The sequence below is a fragment of the Perna viridis genome, chromosome 3 (assembly GCF_037379345.1).
Source record: "Perna viridis isolate PV_CMFRI_1.1 ecotype Kerala chromosome 3, ASM3737934v1, whole genome shotgun sequence".
In the NCBI taxonomy this organism is placed as follows: Eukaryota; Metazoa; Mollusca; class Bivalvia; order Mytilida; family Mytilidae; genus Perna; species Perna viridis.
Window position 1 is genome coordinate 33,877,775 of NC_142447.1, and position 16,838 is coordinate 33,894,612.

Consider the following 16,838-nt stretch of genomic DNA (forward strand, 5'->3'; position numbering starts at 1 on the left):
TAATACCCTTGTTGAAACCTGTGACAATTAATGAGAGGTTAATCAAAGGAACCAAGATTCTAGCAGAAATTAAAAGAATGTAATAATACCCTTGTTGAAACCTGTGACAATTAATGAGAGATTAATCAAGGGAACCAAGATTCTAGCAGAAATTAAAAGAATGTAATAATACCCTTGTTGAAACCTGTGACAATTAATGAGAGATTAATCAAAGGAACCAAGATTCTAGCAGAAATTAAAAGAATGTAATAATACCCTTGTTGAAACCTGTGACAATTAATGAGAGATTAATCAAGGGAACCAAGATTCTAGCAGAAATTAAAAGAATGTAATAATACCCTTGTTGAAACCTGTGACAATTAATGAGAGATTAATCAAGGGAACCAAGATTCTAGCAGAAATTAAAAGAATGTAATAATACCCTTGTTGAAACCTGTGACGATTAATGAGAGATTAATCAAGGGAACCAAGATTTTAGCAGAAATCAAAAGAATGTAATAGTACCCTTGTTGAAACCTGTGACAATTAATGAGAGAGTAATCGAGGGAACAAAGGTTCTAGTAGAACTCATAAGAATGTAATCCAGGGACAAAGACCAGACATGGAAAACTGACAAACACAACAAAGAACATTAACTAACTAAAATAATACTTACAAAGAAACAAAAGTAAATGAGCAACTCTGACTTCACTTAAAACTGGGATCGTGGATCAGGTGCATTGGTAGGGTAAGCGTCCTCTGTTTTTCTAGAAACACCCACCGAGTTGCTCATAAAAAGTCCAGGGTAGACGAAAAAGAAAAGGAAAACTATGACATGTTAAACTAATCCGTTTTCATGGTACAGATGGAAACAGTGTAATGATCTACAAGTTCATGATGATAACCATAAAACTTCTGTAGTGATGACTTCAATCTTGTAGCAACATAACCCTGTTCCAGAAGCCTTATTGTGAGAAGTCTAGCATGATACAAAAAGTCTGTGTAGTTACGGCAAGCACTGGCATAACATATGAGTTGTGGCATGAAAACTACATGCAGGTGCTGAAGGGATGTTGCCACAGATGAAAGGAAAGTTGACAATTCTGAATGGAAAGTCATCATGTTTGTCATAAAGTTTGGTCAATAGTTTTCCTTTACCATTGATCTCTAAGTGTTAGTCAAGATATGAGGCTGACTTCACAGTGTCTGTAGTATCCTTTATCTCAAGTTCTTTGGGGTAGATGCGCTGTATCAAAGGATTGTTTAACGATAACACATGCCATGAGGGAAAGCCAAGCCTCAGTGACCAACAACTGAGTGGCATTTTAGAGAACTTTAAAACAAGAAAAACTGAAAACTGTCTTTGTGATTGCTGAAAATTGAATAATACAATGAGTTTAAACATGATTTTATTTGTAAGTTTTTTCCCAATTGATAAAAAATTCCCAATCTCAGGGGCAGGGGACCTTATTTGAAAAAAAAGGTAGAAAATGCCTGAAGTAACAAATATTCAAAAACATAAGATTTTAAAGTACATACAGAAATTATTACAAATTTCTGTCAATCCTTGTAGCATTGTGACTTTTGTTGCTTGTATATGATTAGTCAAAAACAGAATTCCATACTGTGACCATAATACAGAAGGTTGAGGGAATATTACCAACTGCTGTTTTGACAGTCTTACGTTTCTGTACAGAAGTTGGGGGAAATACATACAATGAAATGCTGATATCGGTCTAACCTCTCAAGAGAGGCTACCTCTTTATGTGGTCAGTTTTGGATTGCAGTATGAGAGAGACTACTGTATTTATAATACAGTACTTTTAATTGACATAAATTCTTTTTTTTTTCAGTGGATTGAATTTCGAGAAAGCTTACTGTCAGTACAGATTAAATAGAACACAAGAAGCATTAACCACATTGAGAGCTGTTGATAAACCTGACACTAGAATCAAAGAACTGCTGGCACAAGTGGTGAGTACTAACATTGGAATCAGAGTGCTGTTGGCACAATTGGTGGGTACTGAATGATGTTTTTAGTACATGTGTAGAAATTTGACACAATCTGAGTCACAGTGAACCTCCAGATCAATATTTATTTGAATTTTACGTGTTTTTTTCCTGCTAACATGGACTTGTACACGTGGAATGATTGAATCTTCCATTCGCATGTGCTAACATGTGTACACCATTTGTCTTGTTTACATAACCTGTAGCCCCAAACATCATTGCTGAAAGACAAACAAATGAAATCAGTAGGAATGGAATTTTTTCTTTGTATGTTGTTAAATAATAACGACTAAATTTCAAAAAAGAGAGACAAAAGTATGAAGAAAAAAGATTGCAATTTAGAGACTATTCTGTCATTTGATCTACAGTGAAAGGAAGGTTAACAGAACTGCACACAGATTATTTTTAAAAACTTGTTACAGTATCTCAAAATCTTAATAGTTTGTTGGAATAATAAGACTTAATTTTTAAAGGAATACATATTTGATAGTGCCATTTCTCATAAAAATGTTCAGAAACTTCTTTCTCTTTCTTCAACTGAAAAAAATATTCTAAATAAGGTTTGACTGTACATCCGAGAAATCAATCGGTAATCATACACGTAGCTATTTTTGTCTCAAGGGGACATGAAAGTGCTGGGCGTCTGTCCATCCACGTTTCCACACTTCTGTTGTTATGCTTTTACCAAATAAGTTTGTTTTTGGTATGTAGCCTTATTATGAAGAGTTACAGATTAAGTTTGACTTTGGAAACGGTTGAATGATTTTTAGGGAAGTTACGGCCCTTGGAATTAGAAAATTTCAGTGAATTTACAGTTTTCCTCACTTTTTTTTGTAATGCTTTCATCAATTGATTTTATTTTTTGTATGTAATCTTACAATGAGAAGTTACAGATTAAGTTCGACTTTGCTTAGGGTGGATTGATTTTTATTGAAATTATGGCCCTTGGACTTTCAGTGAATTTAAAGTTTTTCTCACTTTTTTTTCGTGGGGGACATTGGAACGCTGTACTTTTATAGAACATAAACATTACCTGTTTCTACAACAGTATACACTTCTGAGAAATCAGGGCTATTTTATTTTTTTTAAACGTAAACATAATGCACATATGTAACCTGTGTCTATACCTGTACAGTACACAAATGAATTTGCTGCAAAAAAGACAATAAAACAAAAAAACTGGAAAAAAGTGTCCATCGGCAAATTGCCGGAGTCTACTGTACTAGATTCAGAGTGCTGCTGGCATAAGTGGTAAGTACTAACTCTGATTCAATGTGCTGCTGGCACAATTGTTGAGTACAGAGGCTAGAACTGATTGCACAAGTGGTAAGTTCTAACACACAAGTCAGAGTGTTGCTGGCACTAGTGGTGAGTAAATACTAATTCAATGTGCTGTTGGCACAAGTGGGAAGTATTAACACTAGAATCAAGTGCTGCTCACACAAGTGGTAAGTAATAAGGTTAGTGTCAAAGAAGCTGCTGGTTTAAGTAGTCTGTACAATCACAAGAGTAAAGAAACTTGTGGGTTATGTGTTAGTTGTAAAAAAAATACCTTCTTGTATGGGTGAGGAAAAATAAATCTGTAAACAGTAGGTATGAACACAAGAAGTTTAAACTTTAGAATTTAAAAATAGCTGTTTTCTTGATCTTTAAAGTATGAATATAATGTTCGAAAAATTGTAAGTAATAGAATTACAATAACACCACTCAAAATGAGAATATATTTTGCTTGATCAGAATTAGTTATATTTAAAATTTGTCATTCTTCTTCTTAATTCAGAATCTTAAAGTAGAAGTAAATGTTGTATCTTAGTGGATTTTACTCTAAACTATCTTACATGTATATAGTTTCTTATCAATGTAAATTTGATTTTTTTTCCCTAGCTGTACAGATTGGAGCAGTATGAAGAGTGTTATGATTTATACAGAGATATAATCAAGAATACAGAGGTGAATTAAACTTAAAAGAAATATATTATTACAGTTATCCTAACCTTACATGGACAAAAAGTGAGAAAATGCATTTTGTTTGCCTTTCTAATTATCTTTTTATTTTTTATAATAGTAAAAATATTTTACTATCAAAGTTAAGTTGTTCATTAACATTCATTTAATTTTTGATTTGATTTTATTTCATTTGAAAGTTAGTAGAATATAGTTAATTATATTTCAGGATGACTTTGAAGAAGAAAGACACACCAATTTGTCTGCAGTTGTTTCATCTCTGCAGCTTTGGAACCAGAATGATGTTGTAAGAGAATATTTTTGTTTGCTACAAAGAGATAACAAGACCTGTTTGTTTTTTTTATGTTACAACTTAGTAAAATGTTTTTTTTATGTTACAACTTAGTAAAATGGGTTTTTTTTATGTTACAACTTAGTAAAATGTTTTTTTTTATGTTACAACTTAGTAAAATGTTTTTTATGTTACAACTTAGTAAAATGTTTTTTTATGTTACAACTTAGTAAAATGTTTTTTTTTATGTTACAACTTAGTAAAATGTTTTTTTTTTATGTTACAACTTAGTAAAATGTTTTTTTATGTTACAACTTAGTTAGTAAAATGTTTTTTTTATGTTACAACTTAGTAAAATGGTTTTTTTTATGTTACAACTTAGTAAAATGGTTTTTTTTATGTTACAACTTAGTAAAATGGTTTTTTTTTATGTTACAACTTAGTAAAATGGTTTTTTTTATGTTACAACTTAGTAAAATGTTTTTTTTATGTTACAACTTAGTAAAATGGTTTTTTTTATGTTACAGCTTAGTAAAATGTATATGTGGTCTGGCTCTTGATTTTTGTAATTAATGTTTAGAGACTGTAGCATATATTTTAACATATTAATGTAATCTCTTTTAGTTGAAAAAATCAACAAAAATTCTTGCAAACAAATCCAATCCATGTTAAAATTGTTACTTACTTTTGTTACAGGGCACCCCAGAGTTAACTGAAGATTCTTATGAAATTTGTTACAACAATGCTTGTTACTTCATTGGAAAAGAAGATTGGAGAAATGCTGAAAAGAAATTAAGAAAAGCAGAAAGTATGATTTTAGGGTTACCTCTCTTTATATAGTAATGAAATGGAAATTGAATGCTTGTAAAAAATATGGAATGATATACAAACTTTTTAATGTTACATGTAAAATATAAAGTTTTGTGCTTCTCAAGAACTGTGTACATATGGTATAAAATATCAAGGCATATATTTATTATCTTACAGTATATTGTAAAAAAAGTTTTGAAGATGACCCTGATGTGACAGAGGATGAAATTGAAGAAGAATTAGGCATTATCAGGTTAGTTTGCAACTGATTTTCTTTCTGAAGGAAAAAAAATGTTAGATAATGTTGATTCTGTAGTGAAGTCTTAAAGCCTGGCAATCTTAACATGCTGCTTACATAGTTTAAAAATGTCAGGAATGTAAGGCATTGCAGTATGAATTGTTGCTTGTGTTATTTTAGCATGCATAATGAAAACTGTCTTCAGTATGACAAAAAAAATTTTTTCTAGAATCACAAATATGTTTCATTGAGCCTCTGTATCAAGAATTTATATTTCACTATTATAGAGTTCAGCTTGCCTATGTACTTCAAAAGCAAGGAATAAAAGATGAAGCAGTTAAACTGAATAACCAGGTCCTTAAGAACAGGTAAGTCAACTACTTTTGGAAAGTCATGTCTCAATTATGCAATCAATTATATTATGCTCTGCTTTTATGCAATCAAAGTATGTGCTATGTCACTCTTGAATATATTATGTTGTGCAATGATCAATTTCCTGTGCTCAGGGTATATTCACTATTTCAAAGCTCTTACACCTCTGCCAGAATTAGTGCTAAACCCTGCCCCTTTATACAAATTAGTACAGTACACTGGAAACAGTTTGAGGATTTGTAATGAGTAGAGCTTATGCCTTGTGAATTTTTTCTCATCCTGTATAGCAGAAGCTAGAAGCTAGCAGAGTGACATGAAGTAAATTAGGAAGTGGTTATGGGTATACAGAGGACATTGACCATTGATAAGATCAAGAATAAAAACAGATCGAAACAAAAATACAATATCATTATATATCAACTTATAAGCCATAACAAAGTTTAAACTGTACCCCTCAAAACTGCATTACATACACACTATGAAACATAGATTTTTGTATTTTATGTTTTAATTTATATCTTATTTTCTTACCATATAAAGAAGAATGTGAGTTACAATTATTTTCTTGTTATTTTTTCCTTTCAGGCCTTCAGACATGGCTGTAATGGCAGTACTATCTAACAACATTGTTACTTTAAATAAAGTAGGTTTTCTTGTGTATGTAAGACTGGTGAATCACAATGTTGAAAGTGTTGTTGCTTTCATGATCTTATTTAAAATTCAACCTTGGTGCTCACTAAATACATGTATTCAGCAATTCATATGATATGAAGACATTTCCACATCCTAGGGGGTATACAGTGACATATCTTGGAAACCAAAATATCTGGATACATATTAAAGGAACATTTGAAGCTCATAAAAGAACTCATTGATATCGAAATGTGAAAATGAATTATAAACACATACATTTTAACATTCATTGAACATGGAATGATATTTTATGCATTTTATACTGAATGATGGAGCTATAATTAGATTTCTATGTTTTTTTTATAATTTTATTAGGATCAGAATGTGTTTGACTCAAAGAAGAAAATGAAGACTGCTAAAGCAGATGGTTTAAAACATAAACTGACAGCTACACAACAGAGAAGTATCAACATGAATGAGGGATTACTACACATGTACACAAATCAGGTGAGTGAGTTTTGGACAGTCTTACATATTTAGTTATTTTGAATGCTAGACATGTTGTGCCTTTTGATTCCTATTTCATTTAACCTATACTTTTGGATTTCTATACAAATACTATATATTTATACTATTTAAACAGTCACGAGGAGAAAGGTTCAAGGCAAATAAAACTGAAGAAGTATGACCACCTTATCTTGTAGAGCACTCAGTGCCATAATTTGGCAGAGAAGTTGATGAAGGAGTACCCTGACATAGATACTCCTGTATTGATTGAAGCAGCCCAGTTTGTGAAAGATAAAGATACAGCTAAAGCTATTGAAGTGCTGAAGGTATTCTGTTTTCTCAAATTAATGAGAAATGATATGCTTTATGATGTGTCATACACAACCTTTCTTTATGGACAAATTGTACCATGTATACATGCTTATTACACAACTTCTTTGTCATACAATTAAGAGCTGTCCTCTATTTCCTATGATCTGTTATTGTAAGTATGTGTACTCTGGTTCATATTTAGTTTGCAACAAAAAAAACCAAAATATTGCAGAGAACAAATTGGAGTGTGTCCTGGGTTGACATATATGACAAAAATTGTACAAGACAAATTGTTTGGTGTGTATCAGGTTTTACCCTTTAGTACCACTTAACTATTTCATTCAACTTCAGTGTCTGTTATGTTGTCATGAGTTAATCTAAACTTCTATGTGCAATAGAGACCAATGGTAAATTTCAGAGTTTATTGTTTTATTTTGGTTTAATTCCAGAGTTATGAGCAGGGTCATCCAGCCAAATCTCTCAGTATCAAGATGGTGATGGCCCAGATACACCTTACTCAAGGACATGTATATAATGCCTGTGATACACTCAAATCACTAGGAGACCTGCAGTTTAAGCCTGGTGTGGTAAGTCTCTCAGTACATTCTTTTTCTGCTAAGGTTTTGAGAACAAAAATCAGAATGTTTACAATTTGATGATAATGATTAATTACTGCTATGTTTATGGAATGATAAATTCCAGTAACACTTAGATAATACAAGGAAAACACCAATACTATTTAGATTTTTTAAGATTTACTCTAATCAAGAACCATAAAGGGCGTTAGTTTACAACAGGTACACTATGATTTGAAGAGAGAATAAAAGCACTGTGAAAGTATTTTAATTCGTGGATACCAATTTCTGTGGATTAGGTAATATACACAAGTGGATTCTTGAAATGGTGGTTTTGAGGTTTTCAGTCTACACATCAATTGGGATCTGCTTTTCGTTCAGAACCAAATTTCGTGGACTGGCTCACTCACGAAAACCATGAAAATTGGAACCCCACGAACAATAGTACTTTCACAGTATTCAAATATTTTGACTCTTTTGTTTATTCTTTGAAGTTCCCACTTAAACTGTCGACATTTTTAAATAGTGTTCTTTTCTGGTCATATTAGATTAGCCTACTATAACTATACAAGTACTTTCTTACTTTGAAATGTTGAATTGATTGAAGTACAGTCCACTCCACTTAATCGCATATCGCTTTATTGCATATTTCGGTTATTAGCATAATTTTCTCCTGCACAAAACCATTTCCTATTATTCTATTAGGGAAAAAACTGCTTATTTGCATAGGCCTTGGAGGTGCATTTCGGTTTATTGCATAGAGAATTTTGCCTCATCCAGGTAAAGACAGGTTTTCCCAAATTCTATTTTAAGCCTTCGAGTCATAAATATGTCAATCCTATTTATTGTTATAAAAACTAGATTATCATCGATTAGGAGGTGTTAATAATGGTTTAAAAACATAATGGACATAAAAGACAATATAAATGATTTCTAATTACATTAAATAAACAAGCACCTAGGTGAACAATGACTTCTGACGACATGCCAAACATCACCTTATGATGCGGCTTGGGGTTTGGCTTGGGGTATTTTTTGTCCCAATTTAAATTCTTCCGACTACAAATGATTATCAATGTAAATTTAATTTTCGTTAATGAGCTGAACAGTTTTGAGTGAGCTTTGGTTACTAGGCATAAATATCATACGAAAATTAAAAGTCATTCATTCAGTACAATGTCTAATGAAATTCAACTACCCTAAGATGCCCCATACTATCCACACTTCATAGGAATATATCGAGGTCAATGACACGTATAATACACAACTATCAGTGTACAGTGGTGATTGAACAGAGGAATAAAAACACACAGACCATTTCAAAAGCCCACAAACTGCAAACATTGATGAATATTACACTGAATCCATGCTGAAATATGAAATATGGGATTTTCTTTCATAGAAAGGTCTGGAAATTACTTGACTATTTATAGATGAGAAACACGTGGTTTTTCTTATAAATACACACATCCTAAAGAAGGTCAATAAACAAGACAAACACAATATATATTATTATTTATTGATAAAAGAACAATACAATGAGAAGGTCTATAACAATTAATACCAGATCAGAAATGTTGAACTTTGATATCCCTGGTTGATCCACAGTATCGTCGTCTTACCTGAACTCACACTTCCGGTAAAATCGTAATTTTGGTTATAAGAATAGCCCGGTTATTTGCATAATTTTTACTGGCAAATAGGCTATGCAATTAAGCGGAATCCACTGTATAATGAAAAGTCTACTTTTGATAGGAGTTTTGAGGTGCCTTACCATGACAATCTCCATCTCTGATTAAGTACTACAGGTAAAATTGATATATTTGTCATACTAGAAGCAATCTTTCCTATGTGACCTTATTTATTGTTAGAGGTGTCTGTCCTTCCTTCCTGCCATTACACGGAGGGGTACCCATCTCTTATTCATTACTCCTCCTACACTACTGGAGTTTAATGAAATTGTTATAGAATCTTTATTACATACTTGCATTGTGCATCTCATATTTTTAATTTTGGTCCAAACCAATTTGAAAGTTTCTTGTATCAAAATATGGACTTGGTTATTTATGAATATAGGGACACAGGGGTACCCATCTTGTATCCATTACTCTATCTATACCTCTTAATTGAATTAAATGAAACTTTCACAGAATCTTCATTACATATTCCTGTTGTGCACCTTCAATTTTAGATTTTGATCCAAATCAATCTGGAGGTCATATGGTGCATGTTTTAAATGAGGAGATGGGGTATGAAGTCCATGAGCACTGCCCACTTTTTTCTAGTTTTTCTTTTACTCCTTAGGGTATCTTGTGGATTTTTAGGAAGTTATGTGCTTGGTTAGTGACAAATTTATTATTAATAGTCAGAAATATTGTTAATTAGAGTAATACACATTACTCAAGAGAGCAGTTACATGACCCATGATAAGAGATATTGTTTCCAGGTGTAGTGTATGTTAATGAAATACCCTTAATAAGTTTATAACATACAAGAAATATTCATTCCAGACTCTCGTATGATATTGATATGTACCATAGAAATTCTTTATTTTAGGTTTCATCTCTTGTCACTTTATATCTAAGCCAAGAGGATAGAGAGCAAGCCTCTAAAGTGTTGACTGAAGCCATAAACTGGTACCAGAAAAAACAGGTTAGTAATGTCGCAGAAACCTTTTAGTGTTGTTAACCTTCCTTTCCATTACATAAAGGTCTTGTTTAGTCTTCTGATGCAATGAAGAATTGTTACTATCCTTACTTGTTGAATATCATTATTTTTTCACCTCATATTTGTACAAAATTTTATGACTTCCTCTCTTTGTCTTTGTATTTACATATAAACAGATGTGATTCAGCTAAAGTTTAAAATCTTTGATGTTTACTGGCATTTGTTGTGTTATTGGTTTGCTTGCAACATGTGTATATGTTGTGAATCATTGTTTTTCACCATCTGTTGTTATATGCAAATTTTAGCTGCAGTTTAAAAGTTCATTTACATATATTTTGTATAGCTATTCAGCTATATCAAGCACACCCATTCAATAGTTAGCAAGCCATCCATATTAAATGCTGGTACTCAATTATCTCCATGTAACTGTGTCTGGTTGAGGAATTTGGTATTTAAAAAAAAGATTACCATAAAAATTGGATTTGTTTTATTCATCACATTAATGGTCATGTGAAATCCTTTAATTGAAATCTCCACTAAACAACAGAATTCATCTTATTACTGAATTAATACAAATAATCATCAGCCTTTCTTTTGAGGAAATAGTTATGGTATACTTGTATGTATTCATTGGTCCGTCTGTCTGTCCATCCATTCAGAGAGATTTTGATGAATCTTTTGTATGCTGTGGTATGTTGTCTCCATTGAAGAAAGCTTGCTCTTGTTTTTTTTTTATACTTTTTTAATTTTTATACCCCCAACAAACAAAGTTGGGTGTATATAGGAATCACCCTGTCTGTCCATCTGTCTGTACACATTTCTTTGAAATGCAACTCCTCCAAAATCACTCAAAGCCAAAGGATTTTAATTAAATTTTATATGAAAGTTGGGTATGATATGTATATGTGGATGAAGGAATATTACTACTGTGAGAGGACTTCAAAGGGATATTATATATAAATAACATATAGCTAAGAGGGTGATAGAGCTGTTTGTTACCCAGAGAAAATCTCTGTCGCCCTGAAGCGCAGCCGAGGGTAACAATGTATTTTCAAGTGTAACAAACTCTCTATCACCCTCTAAGCTATATGTTATTTATTTTGTCATACTGAATGTTCCATTGTCATTCTTTTTCAAACTAAGCCTTAACAATCATTTTGTATGTTTGTCTTTGTTCTTTATTTTCTAAAATAAAATTGTTTTATTTTCTTCATTCATTTGAAACTGTAAACGTCATATGTGGATCACACCCCTTTTAGTTACCTTTATTCAATGTATCGTTGATGGACTTTTTCCCTGCTCACAAACAGAAATGTCAATAAGATGTCTTTTGGTTTTTTTGGTATTTTTTTTTTGTTTATTTTGTTAGCTTTTCACGAGAGGGTAATAGACAAAAAAATTATTTCCCTCGAAGACATGTGTTAGAGCAGAATATTACCCTCATATTGAACCAATCAAAATTCAGCAAATTGACATAAAGTATAATTATCCAAATCAAGGGTTTTACATTAAAGTCCACTTGAAGTGGGGTATTTTCTTTGTTAACTTGTTCACAGTATTTCTAGTTTGTTTCAAAATTATAGAGCATTGAACACCTACAGATATAGTTCACTTCAGTGGAGTTGTTTATTTGGAAAAGTTATTATTTCAAAATGTCAACTGAAATGAAATCAGTGATTATAAATGTTACATGTTGACAGTTATTTCATTGTCTTCAGTTTAAACATGGACAGATAATGGTTATCATTATGATGAATTTAATTTGCATCTTAACATGACATGTACGACTATGTTTAACTGAATTTAACTGAAAAAGTAATTGGATTTGCATGCATTTTCGTGTAAATAGTTGAAGTTTTTTAAAATTACAATCACATGTAATTGAAATTTTGGACAATTACATAACATCATACTTTCTAATGAATTATGCTGTATTACTATAACAAATTACCAATACCCCTGTAACATGTTTACTTTTTGAAAGGGATATTAAATAGAATTAATTGATACAGTGAAGTGATAATCTTTTGTCCTATGTGATTCTGAGAATGTATTTTTTTGCTTTTTTAACACTTAGAAATATCTGGTATGAAAATCACTTAGCAAGATCAAAAGGGAGACACTATATGTAATGAAAAAGAATGATATATTGTTTAAGAAGGAAACACTTTGTGTTTGATCTGAAAATATAAGTCCTGATAATGTAACTATTGGTCTGCTTTTTATTAGCTCACCTAGCCGAAGGCCATGTTAGCTATTGCCATCACTTGGCGTCCATCGTCGTCCATCGTCGTCATTGACAATTTTCAAAACTCTTCTCCTCTGACACTACTTGATCAATTGGAACCAAACTTGGTTTGAATGTTTCTTGGGGTATCCTGCATAGAACTAATATGGGGATTTTTGATCCGTCGAGAAAAATGGCTGCCGTTATTAAAAATAGAACATAGTGATCAGACAGTAGTTTTTTGCATATATCTCCAAAACAGTTAGGTTAAGCCAAATTCTGACAGGGTAAAAGTGTTCAGCATGATGAGATCTATCTGTGGTCAAATTTTCATTGTGATCTATCAAGCCATGTTGGAGTTATTGCCCTTTTTCGACGTCTTTTTGCTATTTTTTATGTTATTTCTTTCAAAAATCTTCTGACACTACTTAACCAATTGGAACCAATTTTGATTTGAATGTTTCTTGGGGTATCATGCATAGAACTGATGTGGGGATTTTTGATCCGTTGAAAAACATGGCCAACATTACTAAAAATAGAACATAGGGATCAGACAATAGTTTTTCGCATATATCTCCAAAATGGTTAGGTTTAGCCCATTCGAAAGGGGTAAAAGTGTTCTGCATGATGAGGTCTATCTGCTGTCAGATTTTCATGGTAAGGTCTCACTAACCACTTCCGGGTCAAATGAACACCCCCCTATGTAGTACCAAAAACACACTGAACCTAGGCATATGCATTGTAAGTGCATTATTTGCATGTATTATGATTAAAAGTAGTCAAAATAAAGCTAAGAATGTGTATTTTAAAATCATATATGTAATTAACTACAAAAGTGTATGAATATTGTTTACATGTGTGAGTAATTGGCCTCCATGCTGTCAGTTAGCATAACAGGTAAAAATGTGGATTTTCAGTATTATTTATTCAAGTAAATTTTGTGAAGAATTTCTACTATCATCGTACCATTAGCATAATGATTTTGGAAGCCTTACTTTCCAAGCTTCGCAACAGTATGCAACTTTAAGATGTTATTTGTCCTGGGAATTCACAGTGAGACTTTGAAAATTACTTTTTTAACATGTAAAGTAATGGAAACGTTAGAAGTGGTTAGTGAGACCATAAATTAAATTATGGCATATTTCAGGGAAATGCATAATTTGAGGAAAATTACCTTTCCTGGTCATTATTTCCATTTTCCCATAAAATCAGTATAGTGATATTGGTAATCTGGCTATATTTTAAGAGGTGCATTGTGCAAGGTATTTTAAAAAACAACATAGCAACAAGATTTTTGTCAGTAACAGTGACTCATAACTTGACGTCATCCATGAAATACACAACGTCACTGCTTGGGATATTCAAAGTACTCAAATACTCACACAGCACAGACTTAGAATCACACGGTAATGAAATAGGTATGATATAAATTGTTGAAATCTGTTCTTTTTTCATAATGATAAATGATATTTACTATTACGACTTCTTGAATTATCAAAGGTATCAATTAGGTGTGACAAGTTAGTTAAAATTGTAATATTTTAGTAATTTAGGGGAAATATCACTGAGGGGCATGATATAAAAATGACCATTTCTTTGTAGTCCTATGTCTGATTTTGATAGTTTTGGTCTTATTAGACTCACAATACAACAAGCTTTCATAAAATTTAAAAAAAGAAAAACATAAAAATTCATAAAATGTTTTTAAGGTCTCACTAATCACTTCCGGGTCAAATGACCACCCCCCTATGTAGTACCAAAAACACACTGAACCTAGACATATGCATTGTAAGTGCATTATTTGCATGTATTATGATTAAAAGTAGTCAAAATAAAGCTAAGAATGTGTACTTTAAAATCATATATGTAATTAACTACAAAAGTGTATGAATATTGTTTACATGTGTGAGTAATTGGCCTCCATGCTGTCAGTTAGCATAACAGGTAAAAATGTGGATTTTCAGTATTATTTATTCAAGTAAATTTTGTGAAGAATTTCTACTATCATCGTACCATTAGCATAATGATTTTGGAAGCCTTACTTTCCAAGCTTCGCAACAGTATGCAACTTTAAGATGTCATTTGTCCTGGGAATTCACAGTGAGACTTTGAAAATTACTTTTTTAACATGTAAAGTAATGGAAACGTTAGAAGTGGTTAGTGAGACCATAAATTAAATTATGGCATATTTCAGGGAAATGCATAATTTGAGGAAAATTGCCTTTCCTGGTCATTATTTCCATTTTCCCATAAAATCAGTATAGTGATATTGGTAATCTGGCTATATTTTAAGAGGTGCATTGTGCAAGGTATTTTAAAAAACAACATAGCAACAAGATTTTTGTCAGTAACAGTGACTCATAACTTGACGTCATCCATGAAATACACAACGTCACTGCTTGGGATATTCAAAGTACTCAAATACTCACACAGCACAGACTTAAATTTTGCGAAGAATTTCTACTATCATCATACCATTAGCATAATGATTTTGGAAGCCTTACTTTCCAAGCTTCGCAACAGTATGCAACTTTAAGATGTCATTTGTCCTGGGAATTCACAGTGAGACTTTGAAAATTACTTTTTTAACATGTAAAGTAATGGAAACGTTAGAAGTGGTTAGTGAGACCTAATCTATTAAGCCATGTTGAAGTTATTGCCCTTTTTCAAAGTTTTTTGCTACTTTTAATGTTATTTCTTTCAAAAATCTTCTCCTCTGACGCTATTTTACCAATTGAAACAAAACTCAATATTAGTGTTCCTTGGGGTATCCTGCATGGTTTTTTGATCTGTCGAAAAACATGTCCACTGTTACCAAAAATAGAACATAGGGGTCAGACAGTAGTTTTTTGCATATATCTCCAAAACCATTAGGTTCAGCCAAATTCTTTCAATTGCTGAAGTGATCCTTATTTTTAGGACTACAAAAGTCTTCAGGCATAAAATTTTTCAGACACTTTCTTATCAGAGTTATTGCCCTTGACTGGGGAAAATGACAGAGTTCTTTTTTTACAGTTTTCAGCCAATGTCTTGAAAACTATGATAGATTTAGACTTTCATTTACTGAAATGTCTTATCAAAGTTTTCTTGAGTCAAAATTGTTGGACAACTTCTTGTTTAATTTATTGCCATTGAAAGGCAAAATTCAACAGGTGAGCGATTCAGGCTCCTGGGAGCCTCTTGTTTCAGACACCACCTTCAATTTTAACACATTGTAATCATTTTGAAAGGACAGATTACCAATGCATTGTTTGTGTATCAACACATCCCACTCAATAACATACCAAGGCAAAGATCTTTGTAGGATAGAAAACTGTTGTCGTCATTTTAACCTGCATATTTTAATTGACCTCTCTTCACAAATATCAAGTTGTTTACTATCAGTTATTGAAAAGAATGTGCAAATTTTCATGACACAAAAAAAACAATATATCTAATTCCTGCTTACTACCTACCAACTTTGTGCCCTAAACATTTTATGGCCATTTTGGCAGGCTCAAGCACTGTTAGAGTCTTGCTTGTTTCCCCATAAACCCCATGTAAAATGCTTTTTTTTTTAAAGCAGTTTCTCTTCTTACTTTCCCTATTTTTTTCTTGCTGATGCAGGAAACAAAATTATCGTTATTTTGGCCTTATTTTGCTATTAAGCTAAGATTTAATCATTTAATTCATCTTTTGTAATTTAACTTCAACATTTACTCATTAACTTGTGCCTCTGTGTCATTGCCATATAAATTCTAGAAATTTTTTTATCAAACTTAGTCAAAATCCAAATTGAGAGGTCTGTCAAACTTAGATATTGAGTCAGTAATCATTACTCTGTTCTGACTTCACCATTTTGTTGTGTTGCAGTCAAATTTTTGTGGCCCTATGCCTGGTGTTAATATGAAATCAACACAAAACAATTCTGTGAAAACTTGTCAATACATTGTTTTATTACCTAATTATAAGGTTTTATCTTGTTTATTAAATATACACATATTTTTCTCTATTTTCAAAATTTATTCAGGATAGGGCAATCTATTGCACTGTCGATGTACTATTGCACGGTGTAATAGTCTCCTTGAGGAGTCTCTAGCACTGACCCCATAATGACCTTTATCTAAGCCTTTTGATTGGTTTAACTTTTTTAAGCGCTTCATTGAATTGGAATTTATACACAAAAAAACTCGAGTGTAAAAACGTAGATGTGACTCTCATCTGCCAATTCGTAAAAATGGAGCGGTCAATTTCCTATTCCTGGTCGAATGGTTGTCTCTTTGACATATTCCC

General features: G+C 32.1%; 1 protein-coding gene across 1 annotated transcript in view; it reads left to right on the forward strand.

The window, feature by feature from the left end:
• The window catches only part of LOC148621961 (signal recognition particle subunit SRP72-like), a 44,401-nt gene that overhangs the window by 7,687 nt on the left and 19,876 nt on the right, over nucleotides 1-16,838 (forward strand). Inside the window, exons 3-13 of the mRNA XM_088571399.1 lie at nucleotides 1,833-1,953; nucleotides 3,874-3,939; nucleotides 4,163-4,240; nucleotides 4,922-5,033; nucleotides 5,213-5,288; nucleotides 5,561-5,641; nucleotides 6,231-6,288; nucleotides 6,654-6,785; nucleotides 6,983-7,111; nucleotides 7,547-7,684; nucleotides 10,229-10,324. Of these exons, the coding sequence (XP_088427525.1) occupies nucleotides 1,833-1,953; nucleotides 3,874-3,939; nucleotides 4,163-4,240; nucleotides 4,922-5,033; nucleotides 5,213-5,288; nucleotides 5,561-5,641; nucleotides 6,231-6,288; nucleotides 6,654-6,785; nucleotides 6,983-7,111; nucleotides 7,547-7,684; nucleotides 10,229-10,324 (1,087 nt within the window). The remainder of the gene's footprint in view (nucleotides 1-1,832; nucleotides 1,954-3,873; nucleotides 3,940-4,162; nucleotides 4,241-4,921; nucleotides 5,034-5,212; nucleotides 5,289-5,560; nucleotides 5,642-6,230; nucleotides 6,289-6,653; nucleotides 6,786-6,982; nucleotides 7,112-7,546; nucleotides 7,685-10,228; nucleotides 10,325-16,838) is intronic.